This window comes from Coregonus lavaretus, assembly GCF_964263955.1.
Source record: "Coregonus lavaretus genome assembly, chromosome: 7".
Lineage (NCBI taxonomy): Eukaryota > Metazoa > Chordata > Actinopteri > Salmoniformes > Salmonidae > Coregonus > Coregonus lavaretus.
The window spans coordinates 35,824,993-35,845,103 of record NC_139994.1 but is presented as its reverse complement, the minus strand read 5'-3'; the positions used below and the strand labels follow the sequence as shown (position 1 = coordinate 35,845,103).

Here is a 20,111-nt window from a genome sequence, read left to right as displayed (position 1 = left end):
TTGGTTTTAGAAGTGAGGGGGACATAATTATTTTGTATTATATATTTTTTTTTATCCAGTCGGATAAATACTCCAAACAGCCTGCCCGACCGCTCGGACATGTCCCCCCTGTCCCCAGTGAAAGTTGCGCCCCTGATTATAATAATGCTTTTTGGATTTCTCTTCAGATACCTAACATCTGGGACAGAAAAGGGAGGGAACAACTTTTTTTTCAACTTTAAATACATTTTATTTTGACAAAAAAAGGCAGTTTTCACATTAAATATGCTTGGTTTGTAAAAGGGGCCATTACTGTAACAGAACAAATATAATTATTTCATAAAATAAGAGCTCTTAAACCAGACAGCAAAATCTGTAATAATAGTATAGGATAATACCACACCATGGTTGTGTCTCAAATGGTACCATATTCCCTATATAGTGCACTACTTTTGACCAGGGCCCAAAGGGGGAATAGGGTGCCATTTGGGGGACACCCCATTATCATCAGTAGTTATACAGTATACATGCAGGGTGTAATGATCATTTAACACACTACCCCTTTTAAAAGGCCAAAGACTGAAAACCTCTAATCTTGAGAGGTGAGACAACTGTAAGCCACTTGCATATTTATGCTTAGAAGGCAGGTTAGATTTATACATATTTATATTATTAATTGTATTGATACTGTACATCCGACAGCCACCACATGCAGCATTATAACAGCAGGTTGTATTTTTCAGTATAACCATTTATCTACTTGGTTAATAACTAACAGAGGTAAACTAGGTATAAAGAGGACATTACTTTTCTGTACAATATTACATTATTTAGTAATAAAGAAAGAAAATCATAACTCATAATTCTACTAATTTGAACTATTGATTTCTATCTACAACCTCCATCTAATGTCAGAGAAAAACAAGTTGTTTAAATCGGAGACATCTGTAAAATGTTAACAACCAACTGCATGCCTCTGTGTGTAAGGTGTACTGCAAACACAGGAATGCGACCAATGGACCCTAAAGTGGAGGTATCCTGATTAACTAGGTCACAGAACGGTGCGCTGAAAACTTCTCCAGTGTGTCTGAGTGACAACAGAGCTGCACTGCTTTGTCTTGATTGTCTCTCCCTAGGGTGAACTAGAAAACACAGGCACCACCCATTTTAAAAGGTGCCACTGCGTCATAGCGGCAACTTGAAAATGAGCTCACTTCTTTTTATATCATGTCATACCATATACAGTGCCTTAGGAAAGTATTCAGACCCCTTGACTTTTTACACATTTTGTTACGTTACAGCCTTATTCCAAAATAGATTAAATCAATAGAAAATCCTCAGCAATCTACACACAATACCCCATAATGACAAAGCGAAAACAGGTTTTTATAAAATGTTAGAAATGTATTAAATTCAAAAACATAAATACCTTATTTACATAAGTATTCAGACACTTTGCTATGAGATTCGAAATTGAGCTCAGGTGCATCCTGTTTCCATTGATCATCCTTGAGATGTTTCTCCAACTTGATTGGAGTCCACCTGTGGTAAATTCAATTGATTGGATATGATTTGGAAAGGCACACACCTGTCTATATAAGGTCCAATAGTTGACAGTGCATGTCAGAGCAAAAACCAAGCCATGAGGTCGAAGGAATTGTCCGTAGAGCTCCGAAACAGCATTGTGTCGAGGCACAGATCTGGGGAAGGGTACCAAAAAATGTCTGTAGCATTGAAGGTCCCCAAGAACACAGTGGTCTCCATCATTCTTAAATGGAAGAAGTTTGGAACCACCAAGACTCTTCCTATAGCTGGCCGCCCGGCCAAACTGAGCAATCGGGGGAGAAGGGTCTTGGTCAGGGAGGTGACCAAGAACCCGATGGTCACTCTGACAGAGCTCTAGAGTTCCTCTGTGGAGATGGGATAACCTTCCAGAAGGACAACCATCTCTGCAGCACTCCACCAATCAGGCCTTTATGGTAGAGTGGCCAGACGGAAGCCACTCCTCAGTAAAAGGCACATGACAGCCCGCTTGGAGTTTGCCAAAAGGCACCTAAAGACTCTCAGACCATGAGAAACAAGATTCTCTGGTCTAATGAAACCAAGATTGAACTCTTTGGCCTGAATGCCAAGCGTCACATCTGGAGGAAACCTGGCACCATCCCTACGGTGAAGCATGGTGGTGGCAACATCATACATGCTGTGGGGATGTTTTTCAGCGTCAGGGACTGGGAGACTAGTCAGGATCGAGGCAAAGATGAACGGAGCAAAGTACAGAGAGTTCCTTGATGAAAACCTGCTCCAGAGCACTCAGGACCTCAGACTGGGGGCGAAGGTTCACCTTCCAACAGGACAACGACCCTAAGCACACAGCCAAGACAACGCAGGAATGGGAAAAACTCCCCAAATACAGGTGTGCCAAGCTTCTAGTGTCATACCTAAGAAGACTCAATGCTGTAATCGCTGCCAAAGGTGCTTCAACAAAGTACTGAGTAAAGGGTCTGAATACTTATGTAAATTTAATATTTCAGTTTTTTATTTGTAATAAATTAGCAAAAATTTATAAAAACCTGTTTTTGCTTTGTCATTATGGGTATTGTGTGTAGATTGATGAGGATTAAAAAAAATGCATTTTAGAATAAGGCTGTAACGTAACAAAATGTGGAAAAAGTCAAGGAGTCTGAACACTCTCTCTCTGTCTCTCTCTCAACTTGACCTCAGATCTCTCTCTCTCAGGACTTGACCTCAATGACTCTGATTAAAGGAAGTGACTTGTTGCCTTGCATTGATGAAGGTTTTATCAGCTTACTGTGGGCAAAATAACAGAAATATACCATAAGACATCAGGTGTAAATTGATTTTCTGCCACTTCCTTGGCCCTCCTTTCTATCCTCAAACATTATACTGTATTGCTGCTGTGTTGTTCATGAAAATAACCTTCACACATTGACTGAATTCCAAGACAGGTGAGTCACATGAGAATAACTATTATGAGCCAGTTTTCCAGACACAGATCAAGTCTAGCACAGGACTAATATGCATTCTCCAGGAATAGGTTTAATCTGTGTCCGGGAAAGCGACCCTATAGAGATAAGAGACAGGAAGATGGTATTGTCACCTGTAGACGATCTGGGGTTTGGGTTTGCATTCTTTGGTGGGCGGAGAGGCGGGCTTCTGACCCTCCAGGAAGTACTCCATCTGGTCACGCATCTCTGTGTTCTGGAGAGGAGAGGGGTGAAAAGTCATTCAGAGAGAGAGGGACCTAACACAGGGACCCTTATCCCTCAAAAACACGCACACGCACACACACATATACCACAACACAGATAGCTGTATGAGTACTGACCTCAGCTTCCAGAAAAGCCACCTTCTCCTCTAGATCCCTGATCACTCGATCTCTCTCCTGGATCACTGTCCGTGAGTTCTGCAGCTGTAACACTCACAAAACAAATACACTTAGATACACTGCCCAGTGACACAAGACTTCCAGACGAGCTAAACCACTTCTATGCTCGCTTCGAGGCAAGCAACACTGAAGCATGCATGAGAGCACCAGCTGTTCCGGATGACTATGTGATCACGCTCTCCGTAGCCAATGTGAGTAAGACTTTTAAGCAGGTCAATATTCACAAGGCCGCAGGGCCAGACGGATTACCAGGACGTGTGCTCCGAGCATGTGCTGACCAACTGGCAAGTGTCTTCACTGACATTTTCAACATGTCCCTGACTGAGTCTGTAATACCAACATGTTTCAAGCAGACCACCATAGTCCCCGTGCCCAAGGACACTAAGATAACCTGCCTAAATGACTACCGACCCGTAGCACTGACATCTGTAGCCATGAAGTGCTTTGAAAGGCTGGTCATGGCTCACATCAACACCATTATCCCAGAAACCCTAGACCCACTCTAATTTGCATACCGCCCCAACAGATCCACAGAAGATGCAATCTCTATTGCACTCCACACTGCCCTTTCCCACCTGGACAAGAGGAACACCTACGTGAGAATGCTATTCATTGACTACAGCGCAGCATTCAACACCATAGTGCCCTCAAAGCTCATCACTAAGCTAAGGATCCTGGGACTAAACACCTCCCTCTGCAACTGGATCCTGGACTTCCTGACGGGCCGCCCCCAGGTGGTAAGGGTAGGTAACAACACATCTGCCACACTGATCCTCAACACGGGGGCCCTTCAGGGGTGCGTGCTCAGTCCCCTCCTGTACTCCCTGTTCACCCATGACTGCATGGCCAGGCACGACTCCAACACCATCATTAAGTTTGCCGACGACACAACAGTAGTAGGCCGACAACGATGAGACAGCCTATAGGGAGGAGGTCAGAGACCTGGTCGTGTGGTGCCAGGATAACAACCTCTCCCTCAACGTGACCAAGACAAAGGAGATGATTGTGGACTACAGGAAAAAAATAGGACTGAGCACGCCCCCATTTTCATCGACGGGGCTGTAGTGGAACAGGTTGAGAGCTTCAAGTTCCTTGGTGTCCACATCACCAACGAACTATCATGGTTGTCAGAGGAAGGCCCTCAAAATTGTCAAAGACTCCAGCCACCCTAGTCATAGACTGTTCTCTCTGCTACCGCACGGCAAGCGATACCGGAGTGCCAAGTCTAGGTCCAAAAGACTTCTCAACAGCTTCTACCCCCAAGCCATAAGACTCCTGAACAGCTAATCATGGCTACCCGGACTATTTGCACTGCCCCCCCCACCCCATCTTTTTACACTGCTGCTACTCTCTTAATTATTTATGCATAGTCACTTTAACTCTACCCACATGTACATATTACTTCAACTACCTCAACTAGCCGGTGCCCCCGCACATTGACTCTGCACCGGTACCCCCCTGTATATATAGCCTCCCTACTGTTATTTTATTTTACTTCTGCTCTTTTTTTCTCAGCACTTTTTTTGTTGTTGTTTTATTTTACTTTTTTATTAAAAAATAAATGCACTGTTGGTTAAGGGCTGTATGTAAGCATTTCACTGTAATGTCTGCACCTGTTGTATTCGGCGCATGTGGCCAATACAATTTTATTTGATTTTATTTGATTTAGAAAACCAACATTCTCTGTAACTTCCACAGAACAGGATATATCATCACTTATTTATGATGAGTGTTCTGTTTCAGCAAACAGTTTCACGTGGATTACAGTAACTCCCCTACCGCCTTTACAAACCAAAGCAATTAGGAACCCTCTACTCCAGGGTTCTTCAATTCCGGTCCTGGAGGGCCGAAACACCTCTGTTTTTCATCCTCTCCTTCTAATCAGGGGCTAATTCAGACCTGGGACACCAGGTGAGTGCAATTAACTACCAGGTAGAAATAAAAAACAGAAGTGTTTCGGCCCTCCAGGACCGGAATTGAAAAACCCTGCTCTACTCCCTCCTCCTCAATATCATTTCCCCATTGATGGCTGCTACGCATGCAGGGTTTGTGTGTGTTTGTGCACGGTCCCTTTGGAAAGTATTCAGACCCCTTGACCTTTTCCACATTTTGTTACGTTACAGCCTTATTCTAAAACGGATTTTAATATAAATATTCCTCAGCAATCTACACACAATACCCCATAACGACAAAGCAAAAACAGTCTTTTAGAAATTTTTGCACATTTATAAAAATGAGTAAAGGGTCTGAATACTTATGTAAATGTGATATTTCAGTTTTTAATTTTTAATAAATGTACAAACATTTCTAAAAACCTGTTTTTGCTTCGTCATTATGGGGTGTTGTGAGTACTATTTAATCAATTTCAGAATAAGGCTGTAACGTAACAAAATGTGGAAAAAGTCAAGGGGTCTGAATACTTTCCAAATGTACTGTATATGTGTGTGTGTACGCATGTGTGTGTACGTGTGTGTCTATGCATGTGCGCTTCGTGCACATCCATCTGTGTGTATCTGCCGCTTGCGTGTACGTGCATCCATGTGTGTGTTCTCACCTGTTCGATCATGTGGCGGACCTTCCTCTGCTGGCTCTTCAGCATGTCGTCCAGATGATGGATCTTCTCCTTCAGGACAGCCACCTCCTTCTCCAGCTCCTCAGTTCTGACAACACACACCACAACACAATGGTTACATAAACATAATTACCATAATATCTACACTGTATATGAACATGCCATATTTATGGGTCCAAAGTTTAAAGGGAGTATACAGTATCCTTTTAAGTATCTTGTTAAAAAAGATACTGTATACTCCCTTCAAACTTTGGACTTATAAGTATGGCAATTCATGAATGTTGTAGGCTAGAGTAGCAATGTTACAATGTCTGTTGCTGAGGACTGTATTGTTGTATACTCATGTAGAGTTGACTGATTTGTAGTGGTTATGGCGACAGAGCCTCCTCACCTCTGCTTTTTCTCCTGTCCCCCCTCCTTGGCTGCTCTCAGCTGTAGCAGTTCAGCCTCGCTGGTGGCCATTTTGTCCCTCAGGACATCACCCTCCAGCTCCATGCCCCCCAGCAGCCGCTCCAACTCCTCCACCCTCTGACCTCTCTCCTCTGCCTCCCCCTCCACTTGCTGCAGGTGCTTCGACTGCTTGTCCAGACGCCAGCTGAACTCAACGCTTTCAGTCTGCAGGGGAAGCCAGAGAGGTAAGGTTCCCAATTACATCTAGTTACAGTAATGGTCAGGAAATAGTTCAAATGTCTTCATCAGTGCATGTTCAATTGTGGACTGGGATGGCTTAAAAGCAATTGACTTGAAGATACTAATAACAATCATGGATAATGATGAATACCCTTCAGCGGTCAACAGTAATATTTCTAGGTAATTCTTATCAATCGTACAATATCACTCACACAATGGTGAGAGGACAAGGCTAGCCCTCTTGTATAGAATGTGAGGTCATCTAATATTATGCAACACATGCATCATGATGACACTGGAACTAATGACTGTGTTCTGAGATGACACTGGATAACAGTGGAACAAAGAACAAAACGATAGATGGAGAGGATGATAGAGAGAGAGGGTTGGGGAAAAGAAAGAGGGAGACAGATGAGACAATAGATAAGTAGAGTCAAAAAAGGATCGGAGCTGAAGAAAGAGAGAGAGAGAAAGGGGGATGAATATTCTTCTACATCTGGTGAACACTGACCTGCAGTCTGTCTTTCTCCTCCTGGTGTCTCTTCTCTGACTCCTGCAGCTGAGCATACAGGCGCTTGCTCACCTCCCTTAGCTTAGCACTGTCCTCTGAATTCTCCCTGACCTGTGTGAGAGAGAAAGAGCAAGCTCAATGAACTCAGACATAGAGTAAACAAACAGACAGAGAGTGCTAGGTGCTGACATTCCATTTGCATCCCATTTGTAAGTAAGTATTTCGTAATTGCCTGAGATAAAAGGTCACATAAATGGGTTGGTGTGTCAGGTGTCGGTTAGCTGAATACACAATGGTTTTCCCGGTAGAAAATCACACCATGTATTGTTTTCTTTAACATGAACCCTTTTTAGAATGGAGGCTAATGTAACAGGACTCTAGCATACACAGACAGGTCATAGACTAGTTACTGTCTGTGTAGATGTACACTACTAGTAAAACGTTTAGACACGCCTACTCATTCAAGGGTTTTTCTTTATTTTTACATTGTAGAATAATAGTGAAGACGTCAAAACAATGAAATAACACATATGGAATCATGTAGTAACCAAAAAAGTGTTAAACAAATCAAAATATATTTTATATTTGAGATTCTTCAAATAGCCACCCTTTGCCTTGATGACAGCTTTGCACACTCTTGGCATTCTCTCAACCAGCTTCATGAGGTAGTCACCTGGAATGCATTTCAATTATGGTGGTCCTCTGTAGCTCAATTGGTAAAGCATGACGCTTGTAACGCCAGGGTAGTGGGTTCGATCCCCGGGACCACCCATACGTAAAAATGTATGCACACATGACTGTAAGTCGCTTTGGATAAAAGCGTCTGCTAAATGGCATATTATTATTAATTAACAGGTGTACATTGTTAAAAGTTAATATGTGGAATGTCTTTCCTTCTTAATGCGTTTTAGCCAATCAGTTGTGTTGTGACAAGGTGGGGGGGGGGGGGGTATACAGAATATAGCCCTATTTGGTAAAAGACCAAGTCCATATTATGGCAAGAACAGCTAAAATAAGCAAAGAGAAATGACAGTCCATCATTACTTTAAGAAATGAAGGTCAGTCAATACGGAACATTTCAAGAACTTTGAAAGTTTCTTCAAGTGCAGTCGCAAAAACCATCAAGCGCTATGATGAAACTGGCTCTCATGAGGACCAGCACAGGAAAGGAAGACCCAGTTCATTAGAGTTACCACCCTCAGATTGCAGCCCAAATAAATACCTCACAGAGTTCAAATAACAGCAACATCTCAACATCGACTGTTCAGAGGGGAACTGTTCTGGCCTTCATGGCCGAATTGCTGCAAAGAAACCACTACTAAAGGACACCAATAATGAGAAGAGACCTGCTTGGGCCAAGAAACACAAGCAATGGACATAAGACCGGTGGAAATTTGTCCTTTGGTCTGGAGTCCAAATGTGAGATTTTTGGTTCAAACCGCCGTCTTTGTCAGACGCGATGTGGCTGAACGGATGATCTCCGCATTTGTAGTTCCCACCGTAAAGCATGGAGGAGCTGTTATGGTGTGGGGGTGCTTTGCTGGTGACACTGTCTGTGATTTATTTAGAATTCAAGGCACACTTAACCAGCATGGCTACCACAGCATTCTGCAGCGTTACGCCATCCCATCTGGTTTGGGCTTAGTGGGACTATCATTTGTTTTTCAACAGGACAATGACCCAACACACCTCCAGGCTGTGTAAGGGCTATTTTACCAAGAAGGAGAGTGATGGTGTGCTGCATCAGATGACCTGGCCTCCACAATCCCCCGATCTCAACCCAATTGAGATGGTTTGGGATGAGTTGGACAGCAGAGTGAAGGAAAAGCAGCCAACAAGTGCTAAGCATATGTGGGAACTCCTTCAAGACTGTTGGAAAAGCACTCCAGGTGAAACTGGTTGAGAGAATGCCAAGAGTGTGCAAAGCTGTCATCAAGGCAAAGGGTGGCTATTTGAAGAATCTCAAATATAAATATAGTTTGATTTGTTTAACACTTTTTGGGTTACTACATGATTCCATATGTGTTATTTCATATAGTTTTGATGTCTTCACTATTATTCTACACGGTAGAAAATATTAATAAATTAAGAAAACCATTGAATGAGTAGGTGTGTCCAAACTTTTGACTGGTACTGTACATTCCCTTAGAATGTATTTCCCACTACCTAGGTAATAGATGTCTGGTGTCTTTTTACAGGACGTTATGATGTGCTGCACTGAGCCTGAGATAATGCGTTGGGAAATTGGATATGTTGTGCTAAGGTGTGTGTGTTGCATGTGAGATCTCTCGATGTATGTGGTCTGTATCACTACTGTCTGTGTGAAACTGAGACCAGCAGCCATTTCACAGAACAGAGTGATGTGGTTAGTGGACAAATATGCTTTCCTATGACTTGGCAAGACATTTATAGTTTGAATATAAATTTAATTTTCAGTTCATATTCATATTCCTACTCAAATTGTCTCCACAGTAGTTTAATACATTATTTCTATAAAGCACTAATGTGATACTGATGCAAACAAAACAAAAGCCACAACATTTTAGATAACAAAAGTTAGAGTATGTTGACATGCAAATAAGGTCTTACATTTGTTTCTGACTCAGTCCCAACAATGTTACCATTGGGGACAATTGTTTGGTTGGTAGGCAGGGTGACACTGACTATGTAAACATTGTCTGGAAACTGAGGGAGAGAGCATGGGTTAGTGGAGTTAAATAGATACAAATACTGACGATGCTGGATTGTTTGCATTTGAGTATTAGAAAGAGCTTGAGATGAGCCTCTGAAGGCCTTTTCACACCGCATTGTTTTTAGCCCCGGGCTATCTTATCCCCAGGCTAGACTGGCCCTGGGCTAGCTTAGCCTGTGTTCACACAAGCATTGTTAACCCTGGCTGGGCTAAGCTTTAACCCTGGGCTAAGGATTTACACTTGTATTCCAAAGCCCTGGGCTAACGGACAAACACAACATGTGACCAACATTCTATCGCTTACATGCGACCAATGTTATAAGTAATAAGACATTTATTAACATATTATGTACTGTAAGATTTATTTGTATTTTTATGTGTGACAATGATGTTCTGCTTGCTCAAAGTCACACTTGCAAGTTTAAATTGCACTCTTGACTGGCCTGTGCACTCGCGGGACCCATCCTCTGCTCGCTGGACCACATTTATTCTCTCTTAACTCAGTGTTCGCTCGCGCATCTGGCTCGCGTTTAATCTTGCTCGCGCGCGCCATCTCATGCGCATTCGACTTTTGAATTGGATTTGACACCATAGGGAACTACCATCGTCTATCAATTACAGAATCCCAAATTATTTATATTTGGCATTGGAAGTTTTATTGAATACAGTCAGTAATACAGGAGTCAAATCGCATAGGGAGTCTCATCAGATCGATGTTATCAGCAAGCCAGAGCCATCTGTAGAAAGAGCACAAGTAAAACAAAGATATAAGTAAACAGAATAAATGTGTCATTCAACTTAAGATCCCACCTAAAACAATGACATGAGCTCTGTCCCAATTAATCTCTGCTCAACTCCTCACTTCCTCTCTACTCGCATCCTTCTCAAAACCCATTGGAGGAGGTCTGAGGCGAGGAACCTTGGGTCGTCTCCTCCAATGGGGTTTTAGAAGGAGGTGTGATGATCAGTCCTTGCATCCATAGCTCTGTCTATGAATTTGAGAGTGGTTACATTTCTCCAGCCCCATCCCTCAGTTTTTTATGAAACGCTTTGTTATTGTTTCAACTTCTGATTGCCGCTTTAAGAAACACATAAATGAGCATACAAGTATGTTTAAGCATACATGACTGTTGGCAGTGTGGTGCCATACCTTTAGCTCCCAGGTGCAGCAGAGCTGACACTAAAGATGTAGTTGCGGCAGATGTCTTGACCAGCCTCTCTGGCTGTTCTCTTGACAGCGATAGCGCAGGAAGGTGTCCCAGGCACTGTTTGTAGCCACGTCACCTCCCTCAGAACCAGTGAATATCTCCAGGTTTTTACAGTGGGGCATCAGCATAATCTATAGAGCGGGCAGAACAATACAGGAGATGGAATTAGATTTAGTATGGAGTCGAAGTAAAAAGGTCAACAAAAGTATGGCACTGGAGTTTGAGGAAGGTGCAGCGATACATATATGCAAAGATGTGAAAGGCATAAGATGAGTTGGTGACTCACTGGTCCAAACTTGAGGTCCTCTGCCTCGTTGGTGTAGTGGTCCAGCGCGGTGAAGTAGAAGCCTGACTCCACCTGGTCAAATGTGTTCTCTCTACACACACTGACCTGTCTCCTGAGAACAACTGGATTGAGAGAGAGGAAAATAAGATGTCAGCAAATGTCACAGAGAGTTTACTTGGAGTTTAAATGTTTATGTTTCATTCAAGGCAACAGTCGATTTTAAGACTACTGTGGCTGTATCAAAAGAGGCAACTATGGTTAATCATTTACCCAAATAGGTGAAAACAAGATGTGGGATTGAGCTGAGCTGTAGGGTAATTCCACGATAACACAGTGATGTTGATCTCAGATTTGTTCACTTTAAAGTGTATGTCAAACAGCAACCAATGATTTCAAAGTGAAACAAACCATACAACTCTATGCACAAGGACTACTTTTAACAATTTGCAATCATTGGTTTGTCTGACATACATTTTAAAGTGATAAATCTGAGTCTCAGCATCACTCTGTTACCATGGAATTGCCCTGTACCTATCCATGCCACTTGCCAGTCAGCTTGGGCTCAGTATTGAAAAGCATGCTGTCAATTTATGCCCAACCCAACTCGTGGAGAGCTATCCTCCAATAGGTTCACTTCATCCCTTACCTACACTACTCATATTGTTTAGCAATGACTATCAAATACATTCAATATAGAACCATCTTTCTAACCGATAAACAGCAGCTTTGGCTTTGGTTAAACCACATCGCTAATAACGTTAGCTAGTTAGCTTCCTAGCTAGCTGACGTTCACCTAGCTAACCTGCTTTAATAACAGAAGACCAAATAACTACTGTGGGGTTCTATTTTCTCATAATTGGATCTGTATGTGATGAATAGCTTAGAAGGAATGCATTAATGATAAGCATAGGTCTGTACTATACTGATATAAATTGTTTCACATAACAGGCTGTGATTCATGTGAGGAACGTTAGGGGGTAGGACAGATAAGACTTGTATTTCTTACAGATACGAACACTGCCTCTTTGTTGTCTGTGAACCGTTGTCTGTGAACCGTCCTTGAACGTAGGTACGTACAGTCTTTTGGGTGCTGACTCCACAGGTTGTTATGATAAAAACGTATGCCTGGCAACAGTGTGCAACAAGGGAGCGCCAAGGGTATGGGACCAGCCGGTGCGCCAACGGATAGGTTGGGCAAGTCTAAACCACGCCCAACCTCTACCCTGATAGGCCCAGCAGAGAGCGGGAACTAAAACTGTCAGGGTATTTACGGAAGGATTTGTAATGAGGAAGTCAGTTCTCTGTCTGCCCTGCGTGGTATTTCAGTGAGCCCGTATACGAACCAACATACTTATCATACATACATTTTGCATATAATAAATTTAGCTTGGATTGAATATCTCTTGATTATGTTTTCTCTTATTCCAATACCAGATTTGAATTACGCAATTTCTAACAATTGGTGACCTCCGACTGTGATCTGGACCTCCGACTTCGCTGGAATTCACCCAGCCTATTGGACATCGCTGTCGTCGAACGGTGTGTTTCACAAAGTGCCCGGGCTTCTAAAAACAGGTAAGCAGACACCTATTGTTATGTAACTAAAGTTCTGCACATTGGCTTTATCCAAATTAATTTTGTGAAGCACCTGTTTGATGTAAGTGAACTCTATTACGCTATAAATAACGATTATAGAATACTAATTCAATTTTATAGAATACCATGCAAATGTTTGATAATTCTGATGGTTAAACCCATGGGAAATAGAAGCGGCTGTGTGCCCATAGAAGAGGCTGTGTGCCCAATAGAAGCGGCTGTGTGCCCAATAGAAGCGGCTGTGTGCCCATAGAAGCGGCTGTGTGCCCAATAGAAGCGGCTGTGTGCCCAATAGAAGCGGCTGTGTGCCCATAGAAGAGGCTGTGTGCCCAATAGAGGAGGCTGTGTGCCCAAATAGAGGAGGCTGTGTGCCCAAATAGAGGAGGCTGTGTGCCCAAACAGAGGAGGCTGTGTGCCCAAATAGATTGTGTGTCGAGTGTAAGTGTGTCATTTATGACTGTGTGACATATTTGACTGTGTGATAGGATTATGACTGTGTATTGTGAGTGAGTGTGATAACTGTGTACTATTTTTGCTGTGTGATAACTGTATACTACGTTTAACTGTGTAATAACTGTGTACCATTTTGGTTGAGAATACAAACAATATTTTAAAACAGTAAATAATGAGAATTACAATTAGGAAATAAAGTTTAAATTGTGCAAACGTTAACAAAAGACACCCATAGGAGGTACTTTAAATAGATAGGCAGTGCGACGCTATGGCACATATCAGTTCAGACTAGATATGACTAGGTTCAAAGGAGACACTTAATATTCTTTAAGACAGGGGTGACGCTATGCAAGAGAGTGTGAATGATAAACCTGTATACCTTGATAGAAAACTAATTGGGAATTAAAGACGTCTGTGGCTGTCCAAACTGTATAATTTGTGAATAACTGTTGGGTTTGTGGTTGCTTAAACCGTATAAACCGTTAATAACAATTGAGAACATAAAGCTAAAGTGATGAATGGCTAGTGTGATTGAACTGAAACGTTTGAGCTGATATGATTGAACTGTAACGTTTGATGTTTGACCCTGCAAAATACTGGTTAAACAATTAGACTGAGAATGATTTGGTTTATCGTTGAAATATAAATATGCACCGACTTTAACTAATTAGGTTGGAATGATTTGATTTAAATAAATAGACTAAAGTACCTTAAATAATATGGAGGACTAAAAGTGCCACAATTAAATAAATAAATACACCATTAAATAATTACTTAAATGTGTCATTAATTAATTAAAATTAGAATTAAATACATAAATGTGTTATTAAATGTGTCATTAATTAATTCAAATACCGATTCATTTTATGTAAAATACATATATAATAATTTCACTATTTACATTTACATTTCATGGTCCTGCGTTGGAGTGCTTCCTGAATTACTTAAAACTGTCAAACTGACCCATCAAAAGTTGGTAGGCGGAACCTAACGCCTGATTGGTTACCCTCTGCATCAAGCCAAGACAAATCAATTCCGGATAATGGATTGATGCAGAGCTACTGAACACATTCCAATACACTGGGTGGCGCTATTCACCTCTACGTTGGTTTAGTTACACGGTTAAACAGAACTTTCATTGCAACGGCTAAAAATCAAGAGAAGACTCGGTCCTGCTAGCCCCAATGTTGAGACGCTGTGTGAGGTGCAGGACAAAATGTCTAAAAGTTGCCCGGAGCTGCTGAGAGAAGCAGCGAATTTGATTGAGGAAGCTCTGAGCAGAAGTCCAACGGCTCCCGCGGCACCGGTGACTCCGGCAGCTCAGTCACAGCAGATACCGGCCGCTCAATCACGTACACCTGTCCAAGGTAAGCTAAGTAATTTCATGTTAGCCAGGTGTGCTACTATTTAATGATTCGGGACACACGTGTAGGTTAAATTAGATCGACTCGAACATGTATTTGCATGCGGTATTATGATGCTTCGTGCGTGACACGTTTATTGTTAATGGGGGGGGAAGCATAAACCTAGCTAGTTCGCTAATCGGCTAAATGGTGTTAGCTGGCTTGAGCATCCCAAGATAGAAGTAGAGGCTGTTTTAGCTGACTGGTGACCATTGAGCTGTTACATTTTTCTGTGTTGCAGCGGAGGTAGCAAGGCTCTTTGCGCCATATAACATTGGAGCCAGAAGGAATATGACGAGACGACCAGCACAAGTCCAAGTTAGCCGAAGAAGCTACACACACACTGTCTGTTGTTTGGCTGACCACAATGCGGATAAAATTCCAAGCGTACTGTTTAAAGCTGAACTTCTTACTTCAGGACTTGGAGAGCAAAAAGTAACATTTTCAGGTCAGTGCGAAACTAGGCATTTACCAAAAGTAAAAAAAGTTTGTACTGTCTGTGGCTTGTTGAAATTATTTGCATTTCTTTTTATAGTGACTCAAACTTAATTGGTGTTCATAGTGTCAATAATAGTTATCACAGGCTTATTTGCTTAATTTAAGGTGAGGTGAGTTATGATTTTGTTTTGTTTTTTTCTCCAGGGAATGACCACGATCCCATGTAGTAGGGTATACAGGGGAATTGAATTTGAAGTGGTTTGGGGTCCTTCTGTAAGTCATTTTGGAGTAGGCTACAATTTGGTTTAAGTGAATTCTACAAGCAGCAATACCACAGGCCAAGTAATCGCCACTAGTATGATGTAATATATCTATCTATCTATCTATCTATCTATCTATCTATCTATCTATCTATCTATCTATCTATCTATCTATCTATCTATCTATCATACATTTTTATTTAATGTATTTAAGAGGTTAATTGTTGTGACTTTATTCCCTGCTCTCTTGGTACTTTACAGGAGGAATGGGCCGAACACTGCTATTTGAGGGTGAACCTGACCATCTTGTTCCAGCAGCATCAGAGGCACTTATTGAAAGCAACCTCTTCCGGGTTGCAGGAAGGATGTTGGGCCACACCTTTCTGCATGATGGTCCCCATGTCACAGGACTAAGTCCTGCTGTAATTCATGTACTGTTCAATGGGGACCCTGAAATGGCTACTGTTGTTACAGAAGACTGTCCTGATCTGCACATCAGGAGCATCATAGAACTGGTATGTAACCTAAAAGAAACTTTGCCATGTAAAAAATATTGCTTGGGCAGATATAATAACTTGTATGGTCTTAATTCTAGCTTGAACATGAAGATCTTACACCGGAACAGAAGGACACAGTTTCAGATCTTTCCATGTCTTGGGATCTTCCGGCAGTCACCAAAACAAATCGGAGATGGCTACATAACAAACTTCTACTCCATGCAGTGAGTTCCTGCTGGTTAAGTGACAGAATTCATCGCTGTACTTGTTGAAATTATAGAATGTGTTGTGAACCCTGGCTTGTTATGTTAACACGAGAGTTTAAGTACTAGAGTTTTAATGGATTTTTATAAAGCACTTTATTGTGTTTATTAACATTTTTCCTACTGTGCCAACTTTTGTCAAATTTGGGTTAAGGATTTGGCCTGTAATATGGGTCGGTCTGTCTCTTAGGTCGTTGGGAGGACCATGCGCCAAATTAAACAGTTGAGAAAGGGACTGAAAGATGTGATGGTATGGCCCCTGCTGACATCTAGGCCGGATGTTGTACCACTTCTTTTCCCCAAAATGGCTGAAATGCAGTTCACACCCCAGGTAAGTCAGTAATTTAGTTATATTTGTGACTTAACTTGATGAATTTACGTGTATTTTCAATGACTGAGATGGATATTTTTCCATTTTCTAAGAATTTGATCTGCATAGTCCTTCACCAAAATAAGTTCTCCCTTTTTTTAAATTACAATTTTTGTTTTCTTTAAGATGCTCCTAGAAAAAATCACATGGCCAGTTGAGGACAGTGATGATGAAGACTTTGACTTAGACACCACCTGCCGCATCACTGGCTTTCTAAGGATGTTCATTGAAACAGGTATAAACCTTATTTTCTCTCTTTACAAATGCTTCTATGTCTCATGGATAGATATGATCAATTACAGTTGAACTAAATGTCTTTAATCCATTTTATGACTTTTAGCTTCATCAGGTACCCTGGCCCAGCTGCTGACATTCTGGGTTGGCTGGGAGATGCTTCCTCCTGAACTGAGAGTGGAGATTTCTGGGGGAACCCTTCCTACGTCCTCCACATGCTTTGAAACCCTAAAGCTGCCAGCTCATTTCAAACTCTACATGGACTTTGAGAAAGCACTTGTCGCTGCCATAAAAAGTACTGGATTTGGGCTTGTTTAAGTTTTTTCAGACGTCAATTAGGGCTGGGCAATATTTTAATATTATATCTATCGTGATATAAGACTAGATATCGTCTTAAGGTGCTTTTCCATTACCAGTACCTACTTGACTCGCCTCGCCTCGACTCGCTGTGCGTCCGTTTCCCATTGCAGATTTTAGGATTGCCTCAGCGTGGCTGGTCGTCATAGCGACTGCCGTGGGCGTGGCTTAGTAGCTTGCTTTCCCATTGACAAATCCCCGCCGCATTTCCTGGTTCTCAGTCTCCGTGAACAACATGATATCAAAGAGATAGTTAACGTTAACTGCTCCAGATTTCCCACCGTGATCACATATATATGACTCTAGAGTCGCTACTCGCTTTGTTTCTCTCACATATATATGACTAGAGTCGCTACTCGCTGCGGAGATAATCGCCGTCACTCTCTCACTTCTCCCTCGCTCACTAGCTACACACACACACACACACACATATGGCGACTCGACACACACACATCACACATTACACACACCAGCGCACCAGTATAACCATCAGGCCACTTGTATGCTACGGAGAAAGCTCTGCGTGGAGCCTCCGGCAGTAAAAACCACCGCTGGCTAAACTATTTTAAAATGCTGTCTGTCGCTGGCAATGCAGTGATCAGTGACGATTCTTTCCGACCAATCAGCAGCCTGCAGGGTTTCACGTCACCTTCTCGGCTCGCCTCAGCTCGCTTGGAACCTCGACTGAGCAGGTGCTAAAAAAAAGTATATGTTAGCAGGTACCAGGTACTTTTTTTTGTAATGGAAAACCAAAAAAGGCGAGGCGAGGCGAGGCGAGTAGGTACCATGTAATGGAAAAGCACCATTAGATTTTGAAGAAGTGTAATATCGTTACATGGTAAGTTTAGTCTTTTCCTGGTTTCAAAGGCTGCATTACAGTAAAGTGATGTCATTTTCTGAACTTACCAGACTGTTCTAGCTGTTCTATTATTTGCCTTTTACCACTTAGTCATTATATCCACAATATGATAGTTATTTATCCGAAATCTAAATGTGGAAGATATTTTGTGAATGCACCAATTGTCAACCTTACAATATCGTTGCAATATCGACATCAAGGTGTTAGGTCAAAAATGTGATATTTGATTTTCTCCATATTGCCCAGCCCTAATGTCAATGCATACACAGTTCAGATGAATTGACACAAGTTCAGTGTCTTTGAAAACATTAACACACTGTGCAGTAGTTGACTTTTTTTTCTTCCATTTACTAAAATCAAACTGTTCTGCACCTTCAGTGCTAACAGTACAGCATTCATGTTAGTCATTCTGTGGACCATAATGAGACAGGAAGCTTCAAAGAAACAGCTTTTTTTCCTTTCTTTTAAAAGGAAAGTAAACTTTCAGTTTTTCCTTGCTTGTTCTAACACAACAAATAAAAACATGGGTTGGACATCAGTCTAAGATTCTTGATAACACTTCCACAGTCTCTACATATAGTCTAAGTGCATCAGTAACAGAAACTCCTGGAGCTGGCAAAATTGCAACCTCTTCATCTGAGAGCTCACGGGCCAGCTGAACCTCGGGGACTGACACAGTGCCTCGATGAAGGCAGTGAGGTCCGTTCCAATCGATCCCATATTCTTCAGGAACCTGAATGGATGACAAGCATAATCAGTCTTGTACTTAAAACTAGTTTGACATGTCCTTACACAAGATTGTTATTTTTGGTCACCAAGGCAGTGAGAAATGAAATGTTACTTATTCAGTTTTTTAAAATAATACAGCTTTGCATAGTATGCACTGTAGAAACTACAGCTCACAGGTTGATCTTTAAAAGCTCGGGAGATTTTAAAGAGACAATAATCTATAGTAAATGTTTCATTTAAAGTATCACATTTAGCACCATTTTTTTCTCCCATAATTCCTTTGGGGAAACAATTTTAAGAAAGTGTTTAAAGTTCATTGTTAACCTCAGTAGGATCCTCCTCAGGGCCTTGCTCTCTGTAACTTCTCCAGAGTTGCTGTGGTGACTGATTCCTTTCAGTTCTAAGACCGTGGAAGTTCCAAGCATCTCGAAAAGAGTCGAGGCTTTGCTGAACCAGTGGAAGGAAAATCCGGTGCAGAGCGAAAAGATGGACTTCATTGTCTGGATTCAGTGTCTCCTGATCTTCCAATGAAGTAAAGATCTGATAGAAGAGGTCCAGGGCATGTTCATAAACATCTCTCCACATCCTCTCTATTCTGTGTTTAGGATAAAATTGAGAAATTGTTAATTTATGACATATGCTAAAGTACATTCAACTAGTATGTTAGTTGTGTGAGCCTAGTTGCCAAACATATTTCTTTACCGCTGATTGTGGACACTTCTGCCTGTGATGTGTGAATTCCTGTCGGTACCTCTGCTTCTGATCATGAATTCTGCTACATCTGCATTCTCCCCCCCTTTGTCAGACCGTACCCTTGATGGCAGCCCATACTGCTCAACAGCGGCGATAAAGCTCTGTAAGACCGTATGAGCTCTATTATTGCCGGCCACAGTCAGGTAGACCACTAAACGACTGAATCCATCCACCCCACCGTGGACAACAAATCTCCACCTGTTGCAAACACATGAAAAAATATAACTTTATTGTATAACAATTGTAATGAAACATATAGAAAGATGCATTGTTTATCTGCTAATATCACTGACCTGATAAGCTTATGGTGGCCATCTATATGCCACAAAGAGTTTGGGCCAGGAACAAAATACTGCCGTCGCCTTAATACACGCAGCCTCAGACGTCTCATGTAGACTCCCTCTGCATTGACTCTGCGTAAAGACTCTTGCAGTCTTGAGACTGAGGGGAGGAATTTAAAATGAATAACCACACACTCACTGGCTACTTATTTTGAGGATATAGTGGTGTCATAATAAAATAAATAATGTGTGTAAAACAGTCAACTATTACAGAACCACCACAGCTTCAAAAATGTACTTTACTGTCAGATATTGTACATATACATACATATAT

General features: G+C 41.8%; 2 protein-coding genes across 7 annotated transcripts in view; both read right to left on the bottom strand.

Moving 5' to 3' along the window:
• Positions 1–212: 212 nt before the first annotated feature.
• Positions 213–20,111, bottom strand: part of LOC311132384 (myocardial zonula adherens protein-like) — a 69,224-nt gene continuing 49,325 nt past the window's right edge. For 3 of the 6 annotated variants that reach the window (XM_084165646.1, XM_084165647.1, XM_084165648.1), the window contains 6 exons: positions 7,099–7,209; positions 6,349–6,572; positions 5,940–6,045; positions 3,326–3,409; positions 3,098–3,198; positions 213–1,121 (listed from right to left, as the gene is read on the bottom strand). In XM_084165646.1, the coding sequence (XP_084021772.1) occupies positions 1,112–1,121; positions 3,098–3,198; positions 3,326–3,409; positions 5,940–6,045; positions 6,349–6,572; positions 7,099–7,209 (636 nt within the window). In that variant the 3' untranslated portion in view covers positions 213–1,111. Of the gene's footprint in view, positions 1,122–2,520; positions 2,788–3,097; positions 3,199–3,325; positions 3,410–5,939; positions 6,046–6,348; positions 6,573–7,098; positions 7,210–9,687; positions 9,784–20,111 lie in introns of those variants that run through there. The other 3 variants (XM_084165644.1, XM_084165643.1, XM_084165645.1) reach the window with 3 other exon arrangements.
• Positions 10,433–20,111, bottom strand: part of LOC311132383 (uncharacterized protein) — a 12,674-nt gene continuing 2,995 nt past the window's right edge. The window contains exons 2-8 of the mRNA XM_084165642.1: positions 19,790–19,937; positions 19,446–19,694; positions 19,068–19,338; positions 18,643–18,747; positions 11,285–11,406; positions 10,941–11,129; positions 10,433–10,527 (exon numbers count right to left, since the gene is read on the bottom strand). Of these exons, the coding sequence (XP_084021768.1) occupies positions 11,120–11,129; positions 11,285–11,406; positions 18,643–18,747; positions 19,068–19,338; positions 19,446–19,694; positions 19,790–19,937 (905 nt within the window). The 3' untranslated portion in view covers positions 10,433–10,527; positions 10,941–11,119. The remainder of the gene's footprint in view (positions 10,528–10,940; positions 11,130–11,284; positions 11,407–18,642; positions 18,748–19,067; positions 19,339–19,445; positions 19,695–19,789; positions 19,938–20,111) is intronic.